Below are 13703 nucleotides of genomic sequence, written 5' to 3' on the forward strand. Positions count from 1 at the left end.
TAAAACTATTTCTTCTAGGTTCAGCAGGGAAGAACTGGAAATGCTGAAAAGGAAGTCGGTTTACCAACAACTAAAGTTGATTTTACCTCTCCTACTAATGTCTTCAAACCAGGAATTCCACCATCCAGGTCAGTGGCCTACTGTAGAAAAAAACCAAACATTTAGAACATGATTTTTTTTAAATGGGAACAAAGTTTAATACATCCCTTTTAAATGTTCCTTTCAGTTTTTAGAAAGATCTTGGCAACCTTGTTCTTATTTTAATGCTTTTGAAAATGTATGTCTGTTTATTTTTTCATTTACATATCATTAGTAACATGATCTACAGTAGCAGTTCTAGTAAAATAATATATGAAGGCTTCAGTTGATGAATGTACTCACACTGTTACCTTTGTCTAGACCAGTGATGCGCAAACTGGGGGGTGCGGAGAGTCACTAAGGGTGGAGCGACTATGACTGAAGGGGCAGTTCTGTTAAAAAAATAAAAAAATAAATAATAAAAAAATTTGAGCTGTTGACGATTACTCAGAACCGGAGACATTATGTTTGAAGTGGCGATTGTGTTAGTGAAACTGCAGTGAACAGGGGCAAATGAAAAGCACTAATGTTTTAACAGGCATTTTTTTTCCCAGATTTAATGTAAATCATAGATTTTCAGTGGGCACAGGCTTGCATGTTATTATTATTATTATTATTATTATTATTATTTATTTCTTAGGAGACGCCATTATCCAGGGTGACTTACAATTGTTACAAGATATCACATTATTTTTACATACAATTACACATTTATACAGTTTATACAGTTGGGTTTTTACTGGAGCAATCTAGGTAAAGTACCTTGCTCAAGGGTACAGCAACAGTGTCCCCCACCTGGGATTGAACCCACAACCCTCCGGTCAAGAGTGCAGAGCCCTAACCACTACTAATGTTAAAGGGCTATGCTTACCGGACGCGAGCTTGCAACTCAAAAATAATTAAAACTATTGATTTAAATGGAGTAATGCAAGCGAAGCGAATGAAGTGAGCAAATACAAAAATACATTTATTTTGCTATGCGCTGGTCACATCACAATAGACCAATCAGAAATAAGGTCAAAGGTAGTGGCTGTCAGACTGTCAGTGTCTAGCTCATGCAGAGATTACCACAGAAATAAAAAAAATAGACCTCAATGAGAATGTAATTGTTAAAAGTCTGTCTGTGGTTATAAAGATAATAAAAAGAAGGACACCACATGTCAAGAAATAGCAGAACAATTGGCAGCAGTGTGGAGTAGTGGTTAGGGCTCTGGACTCATGACCGGAGGGTCGTGGGTTCAATCCCAAGTGGGGGACACTGCTGCTGTACCCTTGAGCAAGGTACTTTACCTAGATTGCTCCAGTAAAAACCCAACTGTATAAATGAGTAATTGTATGTAAAAAAAAAAATGTATAAAAATAATATAATGTAATTGTATGTAAAAATAATGTGATATCTTGTAACAATTGTAAGTCGCCCTGGATAAGGGTGTCTGCTAAGAAATAAATAATAATTGGAAATTGATGGTATGTCTATCTCTTTATTTCCCCTTAATTTTAGTAAAAGTGACAGGGGACACCACACACTGGTTTCGTATTTCTGTAAAATGATGCTCTTTGTTTTAATAATGTTGGATAATAATAATAATAATAATCACATTAGGTCTTTAACAAACTGTTTCCTTTTTTTAGTGTGTGGTTTACCCATGCTTGCTTGTGTTTTTTATTTATTTTATTTCATCTCCACAAAAGGAGCTAAAGGAGACAGTCTAGTCTAGTCTAGTCTTGTCTTGTCTTTTCATGACTAGCTACATCATTTTTTGTACTCATGCTGTATTCATGTATTTTGCTTCGCTCCCGGTGTGCATACTTTATTTTGTGAAAACCCAATATTTAATTGCTGAACGGTAATATTTTTCTGATTTATCTGTTGGGTAAATGTTGAATCGCCAAGTTTAAACAAAAAAAAAGATTTTTGTATTTTTTCACTGATTTATTTGTTAGAAATGTTAGCTAAATGTAAACAAAATATTTTAATTCACCAATTTATTTGTTAGATTTGTTAGATTTATAGATAGCTTTTAAATGCTGAATTTGTGATACGTGTATGTATTTAGCTAAATCTGACTCGCGATTTACATGAAATCGGGGGAAAAAAACACGTTTTAATGGGGGGGGGGGGGGGCGTGACAAAATGTATGCTAAAAACGGGGGCGGCATTTAAAAAGTTTGTGCACCATTGGTCTAGAGTCTGGGTTTTGTTTGAATTTCATAAACATGCTTGCTTCAAATAGCTTGTGATCATATCAAGATGAGATATCTTGGCATCTCTGGCTCTTTGTACAACTATATCATTGGGTAAAATAGCGGCAGACAACTCCAATGTTTTGTATACTAGTGGCACTGCTGTCTTGGAGCTGTCTTGCATTGCTTGAGCTAAGGGTCGTGGTGATTTCTTTTCATTGTTAACATCCTGACAACTTTTTACACTTAACTTTTTAAAGTCTATTTCAAAGCTCTTTTCAAAATGTCCTCTAGTGCAGTGATCGTGTAAGGATTATTGCTCACAAATTGTCAAACCGGTAACGCAACAATAACGATCCATGACATGGTATGGAACTGAAAAGCCAGCACTTATGTTTTTTTTTTTTTATCACGCTTCCTGCAGTGATTTAGAGGACAGATCTCAAACCCCAGTGCACTAGAGCAGACATTTTGAAAAGAGCTTTGAAACAGACTTTAAAGTTGTAAGTGTAAAAAGTTGTTAAGATGTTAACAATGAAAAGAAAAATGACAGGTACATTATTTAAACAGTTGTAGCAACACATGAGGACTTGCTCTTTAAATCCAGTACTCATGTTTGTTTGTTTGTTTGTTTGTTTGTTTGTTTTAATTGTTCCTTTTTTCTTTCTAACCAAATAGGATTTCTCCCACTCACTGGTCAGGAGGCCCAGCTTCTCAAGATACGTCATTTTATACGTAAGTTTTGCATGGCTCTGCTGCATGGGGATCAATCAAGACTCAACTGTCAGATAAAAGTTTTGAAATCTGAATCTGAATGTCTAGTGCATTAATGGTAGAGCAATGTAATCTTTATTTTCTATTTTGTATACCTGTATTTTATTTTGTGTAGAGAAGTAATTGTGAAAGCTGTCGAGTTAGGATATGTTTTTTGGAATTTGGATGGCAGTTTCCTTGTGACACACAGTATTTATTGCAGTATTGTTTAGATAGCACACTGTCTGATTCGTGCATATCTGTGGGGTTCCATAGTATTGAGCCTTGTACGGATGGCTAAAGATTATGTCCGATTATTAGGACTTGTATTCTTAAATTTATCAAAATCCAGGTCATGATGATCTATGTCTTCATGAAACAAATAAGTGTTAATCTTGAAGAGGAGATTGTAGTATTTTACCTTGTGCAGTATCAGGCCACTGATTGCACTGGATTTGTTTGTCAATAGTGAACAATTATTGGTCAATAGTAATTGCAGGCACCTCTCCTGTCCAAATTTCTTTATCAAGTTCAAGAAAAGTGTGGGGTATACTGCTTGCTTTGATTAATAAGCTGTTATTATTAAGCCCTGCTGGGGATACAGTGGAAGTGCCTGTACATACATATGCCACACTTTTTTTATATACAGTAGTCTTGGCATATAGGAACAACTCCTAAGAGAACACACTGGCTTAGGGAACAAACTTGTGGTGATCCGGAATTGTCCCATTGTAAATGCTCCACCTAAAGGAACAGGAACTTTGCTTAAAAGAACACCTTTTTGCCACTGATGGTGATTTCGCTGCTAACCGATTTAAAAACTGATACCGTACTGTTTTGTAACCTGATAACTCAGCATCAGATTCAAATGTTTTTTTCAGTCTTCAAAACTGAGCTGCTGCTGCTTTAATTAACATTAGTTTATCAGTTAGTTTATTATAATTTATGAACGTACACTTTCCTATTGCTTTTCTCTTATTCTGTTCCTTTCATATGTTGATGCACATGTGTCATGACATATGTAATAAAGGGGTGTTCTCTGCGCCAGAGACTACTGTATATTTAAAGAACCACTTTCTAATTGTGGTGAAACTTGCTACAGATCTCCCACAAGTTATTCAGAATACCAGAATCCATTTTGCCTGTCTCTCTGATGATACTGATACAGGTCTAATTAAGAAACCCTTAAAGGGTAACTTTCATTTTTTAATCCATCGTCTTCTCTTAAAATGCTTGAATCAATAAAAACAAATGTGATTATTACTCATGACGCGAGTGCATCAACATATGAAGTTAACAGAATAAGAGAATAAATAGGCACGCGTATGTTAAACTATAATAATAATAAACTAACTGACAAACTAACGTTAATAAACTGACAAAATAAATTAACAAAACACAACTACATACAGTAAAAATGCAGCAGTGGCTCTAACAGTAATTATGAATACGAGAATGAATTAATACAACTGTTATAACACCGCCCCGCCCTACACACCCGTTAAATGCAGCAACGAACCGCTGTCGGTGCCAGAACTGTGTTATTTTAAGCAAGCTTCCTGTTCCTTTAGGTGGAGCATTTATAATGGGGAAAATTCAGTTTCACCACAAGGCTGTTCCCTAAGCTGAAGTGTACTCTTAGGAAGTGTTCCTATACATGGAGACTACTGTATTGTGAGTAAATGACATGCCTCTTTAGATTACAGAAGGCACATTTGAATCCCCCTTGTGCAATAGTAACGATGTGTCGATTGTTTCACCCTGAGACCAATTCTCCTTTTTGGAAGCTATTTATCTGTATATGTTTTGTGTAAATAAACACACAATTTAGCCTCCATACAGAAACAACAACACAGCTGCAGCTTTCACTGTGGGTGGTCTTGTACCTGGAGTCCTCGGTCCTTTTGTAATTATAACTTTCTCCAGGGACAGTCGTACAAGAATGAAGGCCAAGAAAAACTAATTCTGGCAAAAGCTTCCACAAAATAAACTTAACAAGCATGTCATTTTTAAGATATGAAATAAGACAAGGTAATGTACAACATTAAAAGGTTTTTGTATGTACAGTAGAACCTCAGTTACAAACACCTGGGGAATTGAGGTTGTTCGGAAGTCTGAAATGCCTAACTCTGAAAATGAGTTTTCAGTGGTTTTAATAAATGCGTACATCTGGTGTAAAATACAAGGATACAGCATAGTAATGCAATTCTCATATTGTTATGGTTCTAAAATATTTAAAACAGTACTATAAATATAATTAAGTTGCCATTGAAATCGTAACTGTAGCAAAACACACATTTAAAAGTCCAGGAAAACCTGGGTTAACGCAATGCTTGTTTTTAAACAAAATGCATTTGTGTAGCTTGCTCAGTCACTCAGCCTCCTTTGGTTCCTAGTAAAATTGATGTTTTTAACAATGGGGTTCTACTGTAGAACTAATAAGAAAGGATGGCTGACTTATTAATCTGACCAGTATGTTTGTTTGTTTGTTTGTTTGTTTGTTTGTTTGTTTGGGTTTTTTTTTTTGGTAGTGTTACTTTGGCAGTGTCCATCTTGATTCTGAACTCCTTTCAATTTTACTCGCCACACACACACACGCACACACACTAGAATGATGTACTCCAGTACCTTACTCATACAACATCATAACATTTGCACTGTGCCTTGTTAAGTGGCAAGTCCTACTTGACAATGATCTTAACTCTTGTATTATCTTTTATTCAAATCCTTCTGTTGTGAATGCAATTCCTTTTCCTTCAAAATTGATTTGTATATGCCTGGCTACAGTCAAATACAATTTGTGTACTTTTTACTTTAACCCTCAACTAGATGTGTTTCAATATTTTGAAGGCATATATATACCGCATTACTTCAAATTAATGCCTCACTCAGATGTCAGCTTTTTAATAGACGCCGCCCTTGAATAAATGCCGCTCTCAATAGAGAAAGGTAAAGGTATTTTTTTTTCTACCCCTGCTCAAAAAATAAAGAAACTTGCAACTCTGCCTATGTACATGACACCCCCGAAGAGACTGCAACCTCAATCCAGCATGTAATACAAACTAATGTACACCCACCTTAGTAAGTAAATGTTATTTTATAGTACAGTCCCAACAGACAACCCAAGATGAACTACTTGCAGCACAGAAGTCCTTCACATCCCCTTTTTTTCCAGCAGAGTTCAGTGCCAACACAGTAGGGGATAAAACAAGGGCTGTCTGTTTACCGCGTCCTCAGCTTGGATGGTGAAAACTTAAACTCAGAGGAACTTGGAGCTTTGCCGGTCACTTTAAGCGGTATCTGAAAGCTGACTGAAAATATCTTGTAGGGGGTTTAGTTGTTTTGTTTTTTATTCAAATTGGAATTTTACTCAGTCCTGTAAAATTTATATAAAAAAAAACAAAAAAACTTGCTTACTATCTATGAGACGATTTAGTTTCGGTTTCTCTTACACAGAAATTACAAACAAGCAGCTAAATTACAGTAAGAAAAAAATAAATAACCGAATAGGATATATTTTAGTCTTAACAGAAAGCAAACCTATATTCAGAGGTAAGAAAAACAACTTTTGCTACCGTTCTCTCTCCTCTTCTTGTCCCGCCCCATAGCAAACAATACACACTACTGATTCGCTGGTACAGTACTCCCAACTCCCACCTAATAGGCTCTTGTTAACTGTCAGTAAATGTACTGTATTCAAGCCCCAAAAACACACAAGTATAGCGGTGCAGATCGGAGCCTTTCATGGTGCCTTTTCTAAAATGCCTTAAACCATTTAATAAAATGTTGCAGCTTATTTAAAGCATAGTATTATTAATAAAGGCTGCCCTCGTTTAAGGGCCGCAGTCATTTTGATCAGTTTAAAGTAAACGCTGCAGCGCGAAATTGAAGTAATACGGTATGTGTGTGTTTTTATATATATATATATATATATATATATATATATATATATATATATATATATATATATATATATATATATATATATAAAAAATTATTAATCTTTTGCATATCTGACTGCGGTGGACCAGAGTAAGGGCGGATATGTAAAGAGGCGGGTGAATGAATCCTGTTTTATACACAACTGTAACAATTACTGTATTCACACAAGTATTGTTTTGAGATTCAGCATTTATTAGGGAGCTCCCCTAAATCCCTTGTTTAGAAAGATACAGGGTATTAATGCTTGTGACAGAGTAGCCGTCTGCCGTGTGAGTGACAGACAGGAGATCGAGACGGAGGTTGAAGCTGACACGCACCGCAGGCGAACAGGATTTATTTACATATCAACACACTGACGAAGCACATACAATACGGTGTACAAAAACGTTGGTAGGATCTACAATATCTGAACTAATCTTCTCTGTTCAATAATAAACTAACATTGCTGAAGAGACTGATCATGGCACATACAAATAAATTCAGTCATTCAGATAGATTGCACAGTATGTATTTGTCTGCAGCAAAGAAAAAATGTGTTGTCTTTTCCAGGAAGGTACCAGGATCGATCAATGTGATCGGGGGACAGACTGCCACCATCAGCCGCGTTGAGGGACGACGCCGGCACAACAACGAGAGCAATAATATTCAGGTCATTATTTCAATTCACACCTGTGGATGTGCCCATCTGTTGTGGAATTCCTTGTGAACCACTCCCTCCTTGACACCTTGTCCTGATTGGATCAGCTGTGAGTTCACCCAGTGGCACTGCCAGCAGCCATTTATAGCTGCTATGTTTCTGGCAGCAGGCTGCAGTGTTTTAGGAGTGGAGCTTGAGAACTACTTGTGTTACAGTTGGCATCAAGTTCTAATGTTCATTCATAACCAGCCACCTTCCGTATTCCTGAGAGGCTCCTAAGGTTGAAGCAATCAAGTTGTATCAATGTATTAGTTTTACCAGGGGGTCTGGACTTTTCTGCAGTTTCATGAAGAGGTTTTATATCAAATCGGCAAACAAATATTTCTATAGGGAATGATATATGGTTTGTAGAAATGGGTGAAAATTCACTCCTCCAAAAGTAGAAAGTTAATGATGCATAGGACACATGACTAAACACTGGCCTTTTTCTATATCCCCCAGGTCATATCAGAACATTCCACCTCAGATGCTGAGCCTGCACCTGTGCCTACACCTGCACCTGCACCTGCACCTGCACCTGCACCTGCCAAGCTGCCTCCATTTTTCCCACCTGGAGCTCTGCCTCCAAACATCCCTCCTCCCCCATTTCTACCACCTCCCCCCAACGTCGGCAGTGCACCTCCACTGATTCCTCCACCAAGTAAGTAAATTTACTGGGTAGTAGGGCTGTCAGTTAAGTCTCCAAATAGCAATCGATTAACTGGGCTCCAGTGAGTACTAGTATGTTTGTTTTTAATAAAACTGATTTATTAAAAAAAAAAAAAAAACATAATTATCAAATACTTTTAATTTCGGTCAAATACATTTGATAACTATAATGTTCCTACACGTGCTTAGCTAGACTATATATATTTGCGTTTTGTTGTCCTTTGTTTTGGGCTAGGGTCTGATCACGGGTGTGATGAGTTTAGTTTGACTAGTTTTTTGCTTTGTGATTGTTGCTATCTTTCTAATGTTTTTTATGCTGACATAGAACTGTAGCACTAGTGCTTGTCTATATGTATATAGGATGCCAACCCCCCTCCCCCTCCTTCTTCTCACACATTGACATACAGACATGTTTTTCTAAATTGTTTGGGAACCGGAATCTGACTCAAAATACCCGGTTCCAGTGACAGATACCCGGTTGGGACCCGATTTACAAATATCTCCTCAAATGTACGTCATTAGTTTTATCAGCTGTGGGCGGCACTGATTTGTACTTATATCAACTAGATGTGGCCATCAATCGGGAAACGCAGATGGAGCACGCAGCCCAGTTTGAAAAATACAAAACAGTGTTATTCCCAGGTTTAACAGTTTGTTTTGAAACTCCAAAGAAGCACAAACTAACTTTTTGTTTACATCGAATACACAGAGGGCGCGTACTTGCAAAGCATTTTCAAAATTGATTAACTGGTAGGATGGGACCAGCAAATCAGATGCTAGTTAACACCAGCAGGAAAAGAACACACCCCCTGCTTGTCTTTGGCATAAATACTGTAAATAGCAAGGCAGGACGTTTGGTGCAGTTTTATTGATAAACTTAAATAATGTTGTTAACTATGCGTGTTACAAAAATGTAATTGAATCGATTTATTCAGTATTTATATCAATGTATATAATGAGGAATGGAATCGATTGAAAAATCGATTTTCAATTTAATCGTAGCAGCCCTACTGGGTAGTCTGTTTTCCTACTTGGGGGTGGGGTAATACAAGCCCATTACTTTCTGGCAGATGATGTTTCTGGATGATCCAGGTGAGGTGAGCTACCAGGGTAAAAGCCTGAAATTTCATCACTATTCTCCCAAGTATGAGAAAAACTGAACTGACATATATACATACAACCGCTCTACTAGGAGGAGGCTGTGTGGTCCAGTGGTTAAAGAAAAAGGGCTTGTAACCAGGAGGTCCCCGGTTCAAATCCCGCCTCAGCCACTGACTCACTGTGTGACCCTGAGCAAGTCACTTAACCTCCTTGTGCTCCGTCTTTCGGGTGAGACGTAGTTGAAAGTGACTGTGCAGCTGATGCATAGTTCACACACCCTAGTCTCTGTAAGTCGCCTTGGATAAAGGCGTCTGCTAAATAAACAAATAAAAATAAATAACAAATACTATACTCCCATATGGTGGGGTACCTATAGCGGTTGTAATGCTTCAGTAAAATATGTACTAAATACCTAGTGTACAAGACAATGTAAGATAAGTGCTGTGGTAGAATATGTTTTGAAACCCATACTAAATATATGCCACCACTAACAATTTTCACCATCTCAACCAGCAAAGCGTTGTATAGCGTAAGCTGTATTGAAAGAAATGTCTTGAAACCCCTCTGCTGTTTGATTTTTTTGTTAAATGCCAAGAAGACTAAAAAAAGCAAACTGTGCAAGCGACTGTTTATGTATCATGGAAGCACAACCAATCTCCAGGGTCACTTGACAAGGGTAAGTTTGTATTACTGTATACCAGGGGTTTCGCTGTCGCTCGTCACTCTCGTAATTTGCGAATGTTTTTTGAAAGTGACGACAAAAGAAAATGTGGAATCGTCACTGGTGACGATCGTTTCTGTTTGTACTATATAAAAAATCCCTTTTGTTAAAGTCACACACAACGTATCTTTCTTCAAAAGAAGGGATCGCGAAATCATAGTCGCTGCTGTTGATCAAATCAGCGCCTCACCCTCTCGATTCATTGACTCATGGCGTGGTAGGCTACGTAAATGCAGGAAACCATTCAGCGCCTCAGTTTCATGTTGCGTGTCAGTTACCATTTGCATCAGCTGTGAAAGCGGTAAATTAAATATGCACGCAAATTTAAAAAACTGTTAGCCAATACTAAAATGTCGCAGAAGAAAATCCACTCGTTTTTTCGGCGCGGCCACAGCAAAAGTGAAATAGAACAAGTTGTAGAAGATGATGACTTGGATTCGGAACACCAGACAAAAAAGAACAAACAAAGTTCACAAGCATCCGATAAAAGAAAATGAAAACAAGCAGCAAAGTTTCAGCCTTATTGGAAAACTATATTTCCATGGGTTGTCTATGATGTCGAAATTTCACAGATGACTTGTACTTACTGCATTGCTGCAAATAAATGCAACGCATTTACAAAAGGCTGTCGAGATTTCTTAAAGGACAATTTGACAAAACACAGCCATACAAAAGATCACATTGCTGCAACAGAAGCACAAGCAATGCAGCCATGTACAGACCGAGCCATCACTACTGCGTTCAGCAAGGAGAAGGACGCCATAATGTCAGCTATGCGGACTGCATATTACCTTGCAAAGAAGAACAGACCTGATTCAGACTTCGAGGATCTAATTTTGTTCCAGCGAAATCAGGTAAACATATTAATTAACATAAAGTGGCGTAGTAGCCTACTATTAGGTCCCTGCGTTTCACGACTTTTGTTTCACTTGTAGCTAATTGTTAACCTCTAAATTAAACAGAGGCACAAGAAAAATTAAATATCCCTAACTGTACATCAAAAAACATTACATTAAGAGACCGCATGGAAAAAATATCCACCTGCTGTACTGCACAGTTATGTTTATATTGGGTCGGTCGGGCGGAGTTGTGTGATCCTCCGAGTTTACTAGAAATTGACCTTTTACAGGTTGGGTGAAAAAATTAATAATAATAATAATAATAATAATAATAATAATAATAATAATAATAAATAGTCGTGAAAAACACAGGGCCCTAACTATAGTAACTCACCAAATTGCCAGTGATTGCCATTTAAGATAAGAAATATATGCTGTTATGTTGTTGTCCAAAGCAACACCACTGTGCTGGATATCATCCTCTCTTAAACTATACGTGTATTATTTGTTCTAAACCTAAACTGTGTAACTCAGATTTAGAACATTTTTTTAGAAAATCTTTATGAATGCAAATATTAATTGCTCAAATAAATGCTATAGTATTTCTGTCTAATCCAATTTGCTAAATATTATGTTAAACTAAATTGTGCCTGTGTTTTTATTGCAATTGTGATCAATTATTATTATTTTTTTTTGGAGGGATTATGTTGCAGACCCTTTCTGTGGATAACCACACAACATACACACATGACAACAGCTTGAGGGACATGCAGAGGGCGATAGCTAGGGTTGCAGTAGAAAATTTGATTGAAGTCTTGACTCAATCTGATTTTATGGTAATAATGATAGATGAGTCAACGGACTGTACAAATGAAAAAACTCTAATGATCTACACAAAATGCCTGAAAAATGGCAATCCATCTGTGGATTTCTTGTGTGTGTGCAATCTTGAAGGTGATGGAACAGCTGAACATATATACAATAAAATTGTTGAAGTGTTTCAGGAGTACAATCTTGACCTAAAGAAATGTGTGTCCATAGCCACTGATGGTGCGTCAGTGATGACAGGTAGATTGGGAGGTGTTGTTAAAAAACTGTATGTCAAGCTAGTCATAATGTAAATTATCTCAACACATTTCAAGAGGTGTTGGGATCGATATATAAATACTACAGCCACAGTCTGAAGAGAATGCAAACCCTGAAAAACATGCAATTTGTTTTAGCCAAAGCCCAGATTAAATTCAGAGGTGTGTGAAACCCGATGGTTAAGCCTTGAGGGCTCAGTGCAGTCTGTACTAGAAAACTTAGATTCCCTGGTGGCAGCGTTAATGGAAGATAAGCAGCAACCTGGAAATGCTCTTGCAAGTGGCCTTCTAAAGTTAATTGGAACTTATGAATTTATAGCTGTTGTTCATTTCATGGCTGATGTTATGGGTGTGATTGGAATTTTGTGTCGCACATTCCAAAAACAAGACATAGACTTTAGCTATGTTAGCATGGCTTTGTCTTCTACATTATCAGCTTTAGAGGAATTAAAGATGGCATCAGGGAAAAACCTAAAGAACTTCGAATCCACTGTACCAGCTGAACCGTACCTTTGAGTCATCTGGTCATGTAATTAAAGACAGTCAAGAACAGAGGGCTAAATTTTCAAAACTCAAAACACAGTTTTTAGACAATCTGTGTGAAAACATACATAAACGTTTTGAATGTCGTGAAATCTTCTCTGCGTTTTCGGTGTTAGATCCAGGACATTTACCAGCACCAACATCTAGTGAATTTTCCTCCTATGGGGAAACTGAACTTGTAAACATCTGTAAAGCATTTTCAAAGCAACTGTTTGATCCTGTGACTGATGCACTGTGTGAATGGAAACTAGTGAAACCAATGCTAAGTGATAATTTCAGAAGAAACACCTTTGTAGGCATATGGTCAAAACTGTTGGTCAATGATCATTTTAAAACTAGCTTTCCGTGCATAACAAAAATCGCTTCTATTGTAAGTGTAATACCGATGTCAACAGTTGACTGTGAGCGTGGTTTTAGCCGCTACAATGTAATCAAGTCAGACCTACGAAACCAACTTAAAGTGAGCCGTGTAAACCTACTAATGCAAATGTCTGTCAACTCAAACACGCCTGATCTTGACAAAATATCTGAATTTGATTTTGAAAAGGCTTTCAGATATTGGTGTATGGACAAAAGACGCAGGGTTGTAGTTTGAACCTATAGCAGAGAGGAGTTGAAAATCTTGTTGGAAAAGTGAAGCAAGGATATTGTACCAAACAATACATATAGTTTTGTTAAAACGAAGATGATTTGAAGTATATAATATTCAAACAATGTTTTTTTTTTCTTAATAAATCCTGGTATAAGTACTTCATAATGCATTCTGTGTCTATATGTAGCTTTTCAGGACAAATAAATCTCTTTCTTGAGTTTTAAAGCTGTAAATGACCAATTTATTTAAACTATAGAGCATTATTAAAATGGTTTAATTACATAATTGTTTTGGTCAATACAGTGATTTTTAAGGTATAAAATAAAAACAGGATTTATAACACCCTTGAAGACTTGAGCTGTGCGCCAGTAGTGACTACTGAATATCTGGAGTGACTAATGTTTTTAGAAAGGATTAGTCACTAGTGACTACAAAAATCTAGAACCTAGGGGATACCCTGCTGTATACAGTATATCGCAAGCAGCATCAGTTACGTGTACATAAACATGTATTTTTATTT

The 13703-nt window shown here is 37.0% G+C and overlaps 1 protein-coding gene across 3 annotated transcripts in view; it reads left to right on the forward strand.

Moving 5' to 3' along the window:
- The window catches only part of LOC117421139 (pre-mRNA 3'-end-processing factor FIP1-like), a 47859-nt gene that overhangs the window by 12431 nt on the left and 21725 nt on the right, over positions 1 to 13703 (forward strand). For all 3 annotated transcript variants that reach the window (XM_059026662.1, XM_034035122.3, XM_034035123.3), the window contains exons 8-11: positions 19 to 128; positions 2941 to 2997; positions 7507 to 7606; positions 8096 to 8294. In XM_059026662.1, coding sequence (XP_058882645.1) covers positions 19 to 128; positions 2941 to 2997; positions 7507 to 7606; positions 8096 to 8294 — 466 coding nt within the window. The remainder of the gene's footprint in view (positions 1 to 18; positions 129 to 2940; positions 2998 to 7506; positions 7607 to 8095; positions 8295 to 13703) is intronic.

This window comes from Acipenser ruthenus, chromosome 1 (assembly GCF_902713425.1).
Source record: "Acipenser ruthenus chromosome 1, fAciRut3.2 maternal haplotype, whole genome shotgun sequence".
Classification (NCBI taxonomy): domain Eukaryota; kingdom Metazoa; phylum Chordata; class Actinopteri; order Acipenseriformes; family Acipenseridae; genus Acipenser; species Acipenser ruthenus.